This window comes from Dipteris shenzhenensis, chromosome 28 (genome assembly GCF_047967505.1).
Source record: "Dipteris shenzhenensis isolate YYH24624 ecotype China chromosome 28, Dip_SZ_1.0, whole genome shotgun sequence".
In the NCBI taxonomy this organism is placed as follows: Eukaryota; Viridiplantae; Streptophyta; class Polypodiopsida; order Gleicheniales; family Dipteridaceae; genus Dipteris; species Dipteris shenzhenensis.
The window spans coordinates 10,788,959-10,797,662 of NC_141623.1; the positions used below are offsets into that span (position 1 = coordinate 10,788,959).

Here is an 8,704-nt window from a genome sequence, read left to right on the forward strand (position 1 = left end):
AGAGGAAGCACTTACCTGGAATAGTACATCCCGCTCAGTGTTTTGTGGACTGGCCCTACAAAAGAGAGGAAACATACCATTTTTCAAATAAGATGTTAGAGGAAGGAGGAGATTACAAAAGCAACTTCTCAAAGAGATTGGATTGAGGAGACAAGGAGAAAGAGAAGGAAGAGAAATACAAAAAAAACTAGAAGAGGTGAGTCTTCTTTCTTTCTTGAAATCTCGTTTTTTGTTTCAATCCTTTGAAATCAAGCATGAAAACTAGTACACAGCTTTAGCAATACAAGGATAAGCACTCACAAAACGAAATCTCACAAAAAACCTACCTACAATGTTCAAAGAGACTCACCTTCTTGAAAAACTTTCTTTCAAGAAACCTAAGAGGGAGAAGGGTGGAGAGGGAGCACAAGTGCTAGGAGAGGGGTGAGTAGTGGTGAGGAGTGGAGAATAGAGTGGGAGGTCATCGAAAATAGGTAGGAGGAGAGATTGCTTTGCTTATAATAGAGATTAGAGAGTGCTAAAGAAAGGACCATGCGTCGCATCGAGTTTCGGGTTTTAACCCACGTCGCTATATAGCGACGTTGTTCCGTCGCTATATAGCGACGCTTTTAATTAAAACATCGCTATATAGCGACGGAACAGAGAAAAACATCACTATATAGCAACGCTTTAAGACACTTTATGTTTAAAGTTAAAAATGAAGCTCATAGATGCTATTTTATAACTGTTAATATATTTCCTTGCAACTTATGTTGTGATTTTATAAGTGTAGATGGAAGGGACAATTGTCTGATGATGCGCCAATGCCCGGGAGCACAAAGTGGCTTACGAAGAGGTTATACTATCATTGCACTCATTGCAAGCAAGAAGTACGACATCAACATCGTATTATCATGCGCCACTTGCGGATGTATGGAGAGGAGCCCGAACCAGTACCCACCATTGGTGTTGCACATGTTAATGGATTATCGGTAAGTCAAAGCTATTTAAGTTCACGGTTAATATTGGATACTAGGAAATACAAGATCTTATATTTACACGAAATCTTAAAATAGGATGAGGAGGCTGACGAGGGTACGCATATACCTTCACACTTTGAGCAAGACTATAGTCTCCCAGATGATGACGAGGGTATGGTTGACATGATGGATTCTATTTTTAGGGGCTCTACATCCCATGTACACGTGATGTCAGAGTCTAAGGTCAAAATGTGAGAGTTGCAATCAACACAATTGTACGAGGGTGCTAGGATGTCTTAACTATGTGCTTGTCTCTCAATCTTGAATCTGCAAGTAAAGTATGGGTGGTCGGATACAAGTGTCTCGGCCTTAATGAGGTTAGCTCTTGCATTAATTTGACTCATTATTTGGATATTGTTTGTTTTGAGAATCATCATGTATGGATTAGTGTACCGAATCATCATTGTTTGAAGCCTATGTATGTTTGAATTGTGATAGGTTGCTCCAGAAGATGTTGCCTGCACCAAATACCATGCCTGCATCAAGAGATGAAGCGAAAAAGATGCTAACAATGTTGGGTATGGATTATGATACCATCCATGCTTGATGTAATCATTGTATTCTCTTTTGTCATGAGCATGGAGATTTGGCTAGTTGTCCGAAGTGTGGGGAACAATGATATAGAGATGACTTGCAGGGTGAGCAGATACCGGTAAAGGTCTTGAGACACTTTCCCATCATTGCAAGAATACAGCACATGTTTTGATGCAAATCCATAGCGGAGTTGATGACATGGCATGCATCTCATCGGTCCACTGATGACACATTGAGGATTCCCACAGATTGTGTAGCTTGGAAGCACATAGACAATCAGTGGCTGGACTTTGCGAGGGAGCCACACAACTTACATCTTGGGCTTGCCATGGATGGCGTGAATCCTTTCGAATTATGCTCGACATCTTGGTCAACATGGCCCATAGTCGTGGTGAATTACAATATCCCACCATGGCTAACAATAAAAAAGGGACACCTCATGCCTACACTACTTGTGCCAGGGAAGTACAAGGCAAAAAATATGGACGTGTACATGGCACCTTTGATAGAGGAGCTACAGATATTATGGAGAGGAGTGCGGGTCTTTGATATTTCCAGAGCTCCTAGACATACCAATGACATTTTGGTCAGGGGTATCTTGATGTGGACCATGCATGACTACCTAGGATATGGAGAGTGCGCAGGTATGTGGTTGTGTCACTACAAGTATAATGTAGGATTATGCTTTTATGACTCTCTTTCGCAGGCATGTCTTATACTAACACATTCATGCACGCATGCAGGACTTGTTACAAGTGGGTATCATGCTTGTCCTATTCGTGGACCGGGTTTGAAATCGCTTGCACGATACTCCAAACATATGAGGAAAAATGTTTATGAAGGTCATGCTTGATACCTTTCGCTCGACCATCTCGCACGTGGAGGTCAACTTGATCCACCACCATAATATTTGAAGGCAAGTGACTGGATTCAAGCTTGCAGGGCAAATGGAGAGGAACGTCCTCCTAGTATGAAGAGGCTATTGATCTTTCACGAGCTTCCTTATTGGGGTCAGTTACAAATCAATCATCTCTTGGATCCCATGCATATCTTCAAGAATGTGGGGGCTACTATTTGAGCACACTTGGTTGGTTCCAAAGACTCAAGAGGAGTGCAAAAAGACTTGCGTGCTATGAATAGGATGTCTCGTTTGTGGCCCCAAGTGCATGCTTCGGGAAAAGTTGTCCTCCCAAAAGCAACGTGGATCCTTTCTACGAGGGAGGAGGCAGCGGTCAAGGCAGACATTGCCTCTTTTCAAACACCGACAGGGTACATGCATTGCTTGAAAGGAGCATTTTCAAAGGACAATAAGCTTAGTGGGCTCAAGTCCCATGATTGGCACAAGGTCTTACAGGTATTCTAAGCTGTACAATTAGTGTACCAATAATCGTGATGCATTAGCGTAATTATGATTATGTTATATTATTGACATGACTTCTTTGTTGCTTTGATAGTTCATCCTCCCAATTACAATAAAAGGGTGCTTACAAGAAGATGTTAGAAATGCTATATTCAAGATTCGTGGTATTGTGAGGTATGCTTACTATCAAATCGCATTGATTGCATTTTCTTCAATTTAAGCTGATTAATATGTAGACTGATTATGAAAATATCTTACATGGACATGTGAAATAGGTGGATATCTCAAAAAGAGATCTCCATATCGAGCATTGAGAAGGCTAGGGTGGAATCCATCGAAGCCATATGCTTGCTTGAGAAGCACTTTCCCTCGAGCATTATGACAACTCAAGTCCACTTGCTTGTGCACATAGTTGATGAGGTGGCTATTGCAGGTATCGTTCATAGTCGATGGATGTTTTTTCTCAAGCGGTTTATGAAAACTTTGAAGGGATTTGTAAGACAAAGAGCAAGACCAGAAGCAAGCATGGTAGAGGGATAGCTTGTGCAAGAGTCATTAGTATATATCACAAAGTTTCTTGCATCCACGGATCTCGATATGCCGCAAGCTTAGCATAACAAGGATGATGATCGCATCATTGGCGAGGTTCCCCAAGGAAAAGGGATTGAAAGAAAGATGAGCAAAGAGAAAATGGAGAAATTCAATAAGTTTTGTATCCTCAATAGCCCTGAGATGCAGAAGTGGATTGAGAGATATGAAGTGGCCAAAGCAGAAATAATAAATGCAAGGATGAGATTCAGAGTAATGTAGAGGCGATCGCAACCATATCCACGGGATCTGGCTCTTCTCCCCACTCACATGTCACTTGATTGGCTACAACTAGCTCTACGTAAAGCCGAATGCGATGGAGAGATAATAAACGAGCGCGAGCGAGAGTTATCATCTGGATGTATGATGCATGTAAGTTTCTTACCTCTTAACGTAATTAAGTAATTATTTGTGGCAATATACGCTATAAAATAGATGCATCTTCATTGTTTTAATGATGCTCTTTTACAGTACAAAAAGTACAGTGCATTATGGTCATATGGATGACATTTTCGTGTGGAACGCATCGATTCAAAGAGAGTCACATATGATTGTGGAGTCATGGCTAACTTCTTCTCTCCTCACAGTTGAACATACGCAAAATATATGAAGTTGATTTCAGACGACTTAGTATTTTCATTCTTGATGTAAAATGGTCTAGAACTATTTACAACGGTCCCCATGCGACAGTGAGAAAAGATAGTAGCGGTTTCTTTGCAATAGACTCCACCAAACATTGGACCGATGAAAGTGATACTTTTGTTCTTCCCGAGCACTGTGAGCAGGTGCATACTAATGATTTAATTATTCGAAGCTTTCATTTTTAAAGATCCATTAATACATGTACTTGAGCATAATTTCATATATATAATTGACGACATCTGGCACCCATCTTCAATATAGGTGGTTTTTCATCTGGATCGTTCTGATCCAAGATGGTGGTACGTGATCCAAGTTGCACCACGAAGTAAGCAAATTTTTGAAGATAGAGATGTGGATATGGAGATGCCACTTCCAATGCCGGATCCAATTGATCCCAATGAATCTAGCGAAGAAGATGAAGATCACAATATGAGCCGAGAGGAAGATGCGCATAATGACATCGCATGGGAGGAAGATGGAGATCACGATATTGAGGAAGAAGACAACGATCATTAAGAATCACCACACTTTATTGAATAAGATGATCAAGTACTTTTAGGTGAACGTACGATGCTAGAGTACGATGATGATATAGGAGATCAACTTGGTATAGAGTTGGAGATAGACTTGTTTGGCACCTTAGACTTGGCTCAAGATGAAACAGTTGATGTAGATGCTCTTCATTGATTTTTTTCATCTCAAACTTGGACATGAATATATAAGCTTCAAAGGCTTGATGTACATGCTCTCATATTTTTATTCTCTCAAAAGATCAAACATGTATGAAAATTTAAAAAAATTTGTCATTGGAAAAAACTAACTTTTAAGGCCTATATAAGTAAAAAACCTCTCTGGAAAACGTCGCTATAAAATAGTATCTCAGTGTCACTATATAGCGACACTTAAAAGTCACTATATAGTAACTTTTGTAATCGTCGCTATATAGCGACGTTTGCCAAAAGCCGCTATATAGCGACGCTTTGTGGGATGCGCTTTTCATACCGACAATTAGCACCCCGCGCGCACTAAATGTCGGTACTTAAACATCGCAATAGGATCCATGTGTAGTAGTGGGAGGTTCAAGTGAGATAATCTTTGGAACAATCCAACATAGTGATTATGACGAGATTTGTTTGTTAATGATGTAACTTTGAAGAAACAGTTAGTTTGTAGTTCATTTTGTGTAGTTGTGTAGTTTTGTTTTATTACATGGTTTGAAAACGTTGAAAGATTTGTTTGTTTTGTAAGAAATTTCATGAGAAATGAGCTTTTCCACTCTTACTATCGATAGTTTTCTACTGAATATTGCTTGAAATAGATTTCGAGATGTTTGGGAGCATATAATTTGTTTTGAAGCAAGAACCATCAACTTCATCATTCCTGGAACACATTTGGAACCACTGGGAGGGACAAGTTTGATCACATTTTTCTTTCAAAGAACCTTGCTCCAAGAATCAAGTACTACTCATTCATGTAGTTTTAGAATGTTTTTAGCTTTCAAGTCGAATCAGGGTCTATCAGAGCAACTTGCATGGAGATTCAAGTGAGAAAACCTTTAGAACAATGAAAATAACAAGATTTTATGATGCAACTTTGAAGAAGCAGTTAATTTGTAGTTTTTTTTGGTAATTGTGTTGTTTTCTTTTAATACATGATTTGAAGAGGTAGAAAGATTTGTTTGTTTTAAAAGATACACGAGTTCTTACTATTAAGGTTTTTTACAGAAGATGGTTTGAAATAGATTTGGATTTGTTTGGAAGCATATAATTAGTTTTGGAGAAAAATCCATCAACTTCAACATCCTAGATTACAAGAGGGACCACTGAGGAGGACAAGTTTGATCACGTTTTTCCTTCAAAGATCCCTTTGAGATATTGTTCATTTACATAGTTTAACAGTGTTTGAAGATAAGTAAATGCTTTTTTGAATTTGTATATTTCAATCGTTAGATTTTGCATGCAATTGGGGTTTCCATTTTTGCCTGGTTTGATACTTTTTTGAAACATGTCATGTTTATATATTGTTTGTTGATGTCAATGCTATATTAAATTAGGTGGAAAGTGTATGAAATCATGCAAGCCCCTCAGAATAAAGAAAAGGTGGATATCCATTTTCAAATTGATGTAGAGAATGCACCATTTTTAAAGAGGAATGAATCCTCCTCAACAAGCAAAAGTGATTTAGTAGCTCTTCAAAATCAAGGAAAAACACATATGGATTTGTGGTTAGAAGGAAAAATATATCTAGTACATCCACAAACTTATCAGACTCTGCAATTCCATGGACTATTCAGCTTAATAAACTTCCTGTGTAAGCATGAGACTGGTTTGTTAGGATATTATCAAAGGTTGATTGGTCATGGTGCAAGTACCTTCACAGCCAATATCAATCTTTGCTTAGTGAAAGAGACAAAAGGATTGCAATGTTGGAGGCTTGGAATCAACATTTAATATCATCTATGCAAGCTACAAGTGTTCGAATGTCTGCATATGATGGCGTAGAGAAGAAGACTACGTAAGAGGAAATTGCATCCGATGGATGAAATATCCAAGAAAAGTGGTCACTAGAAGCGTCGAGTGAGAACTTGTAGGAGTGTTTCAGAACTCATGTCTATCCATGATGAATACTATAGTGCTATGGGTGAAGTGTTTATGAAAAAAATGTTGGAGTCTGCTATACAATATCCAAATTTCAAAAGTCTAAAATATGAGATAAAATCTGAGTCAATGAATAAAGTTGTGGAGCATTTCAATGCAACTAGTGCATAGGGAGTTTGTGATACTGCAGCGATAAGTACAAGGGCATATCGGCTCATATTTAAGAGCTTAAAAACAGCATGTCTTTCTGTGGGAGCAAAAGTTAAAAACAGCATGTGTGTGATACTTGTGTGCTACATCATAGAGCTCGCACCCATTCCATACAAATTGTGTCAAATTTTGTCCATGAGTTTTTATAGATGATGACATTGTTCCTTTTTATCGTAGAAGTGATAAAAGATCATTCATGATGTTTGATTATAATTTAGTTGCTCTTGGTGATTGATCAGTATAATCTTGGATGCAGATAAATGTGGTTTGAGGTTCATGATTTGAATTCGTGTGATTCCATTTTCAAGAAACAAATTGAAGGCTATAGTGATGTTGCTATATATAACCCGAGGGTGTTTACAATTCAAAAACGTTAGAAGGCTCAAGAACGGTAATCCCAACCTTCTGAAACTTTTAGCTTTTTTGCAAAATTCACTTTTAAAATCACTCAGTGTAAGTATACAACTTTTGTTAGCATTGATTCTCCTTTATAAATTAAAAAAAAAGTCAATTGAGTTTTATGGAGATCATTCTACAAATCTTTTACTTTCATACTAAAACTACCTTCTAATAGCCCAACACACTGAATATATCATTTGCATAAAAAAACGTTGCTATCACGAGGTAGTGCCCATGTGCACGTTGCAAAGAAGTGTAAAACATCCAAATAAAATAAAAGTTCTGTAAAAGTTGACGTTTTAAAAGCAAATCTAAGTGGATATGTGTGTGTGTGTGTGAGAGAGAGAGAGAGAGAGAGAGAGAGAGAGAGAGATTCGTAGCAATAATCCGAAGAGAGAGAGAGCGAGAGGGTATATAAGGTTAAGATCGTGTATATTCTTGTAAATTATGGATAAGCGATACACTCTTATAAGTTATAGCTAGTTAACGAGGATGCCCGTTCTTATTTTACCAAGCGTCACTCCTTGGATATAGTGATCTCCTTGCTGGCCATTACGAGGTATTTAGCACCCTCCTCGCTGCTCGTAGACAGGATATCCTGAAGCTCCTACATCCTCGTATACACTGGAGAGCCCCGACCTCTTGCAAGCTCTGCCTCCGTTGCCACTCTACGAGCATCGTACGGGTCAAGCTTCACCCTCTCCACTTCGCGCTGCCAACACCAACAAAAGACATCGCAGAGTCATAGAGATGATAACCCCCAGCTGCCAACCCTTGTTTTTACTCAATAAACAGCCAGATCAAGTCTTACCACGGACTCTTCGCGAATGTATTGACCGCGCTCAGGACCTGGCTCGCGATAAATGCCAGGTCGCTCGCCGTAGCGCTCATTGCGTTCGTAAGACTCCACAGCGTAGGTCGGAGGCGGCGGGGGCACCTCTACGTAGTAGCGAGGCTGTTCATAGGAAGCGTCGTTCACGAACTCGACGTCGGAATGCCTGTGGTAAGACATGGCGGTGAAAACTGAGAAATAGAGGGACTGCAAACGGAGGAGGAGGCAAAATGGGGATGATAGTTTGCTGGGATTGCTTGACCGAGCTGGGCTATTTATGGTGTAAATGCTCCGATCCAGTGACGAGAAAGGGTAAATGACGGTTGCCACGAATTGAAGGATCGGATTCGAGTGACTGAACTTTTTTGAGTGGGAATAACGATTTGGTCGTCATCGTCTAAAAATCAAAATCTGAGCGAATAATAACCATCCGCTGCAAGCCTTGCTGGATGTTTCTTCGTGAAGCCGTCAGCTCAGTGAGATTCCATTCTAAAAGCTTACTAGTAGTTTACTCGCATGTAAT

At 39.4% G+C, this 8,704-nt stretch overlaps 1 protein-coding gene across 1 annotated transcript; it reads right to left on the reverse strand.

The window, feature by feature from the left end:
• Window positions 1-7,769: 7,769 nt before the first annotated feature.
• LOC147883162 (uncharacterized) lies at window positions 7,770-8,418 on the reverse strand. The gene is made up of 2 exons (XM_087400097.1): window positions 8,161-8,418; window positions 7,770-8,061 (listed from the first exon to the last, which is right to left on the reverse strand). Exons 1-2 carry the CDS (start codon window positions 8,359-8,361, stop codon window positions 7,957-7,959), a joined length of 306 nt encoding a protein of 101 aa, XP_087256223.1. The 5' UTR covers window positions 8,362-8,418; the 3' UTR covers window positions 7,770-7,956.
• Between the last annotated feature and the right edge of the window lie 286 nt (window positions 8,419-8,704).

What these genes read in the sequence shown, in the direction of transcription:
- LOC147883162 (XM_087400097.1), bottom strand. Translation starts at nt 8,361, where the DNA reads ATGTCTTACCACAGGCATTCCGACGTCGAGTTCGTGAACGACGCTTCC. An exon ending in ACATTCGCGAAGAGTCCGTG is followed by an intron (nt 8,062 to 8,160) that starts GTAAGACTTGAT and finishes TGGTGTTGGCAG; the next exon opens with CGCGAAGTGGAGAGGGTGAA.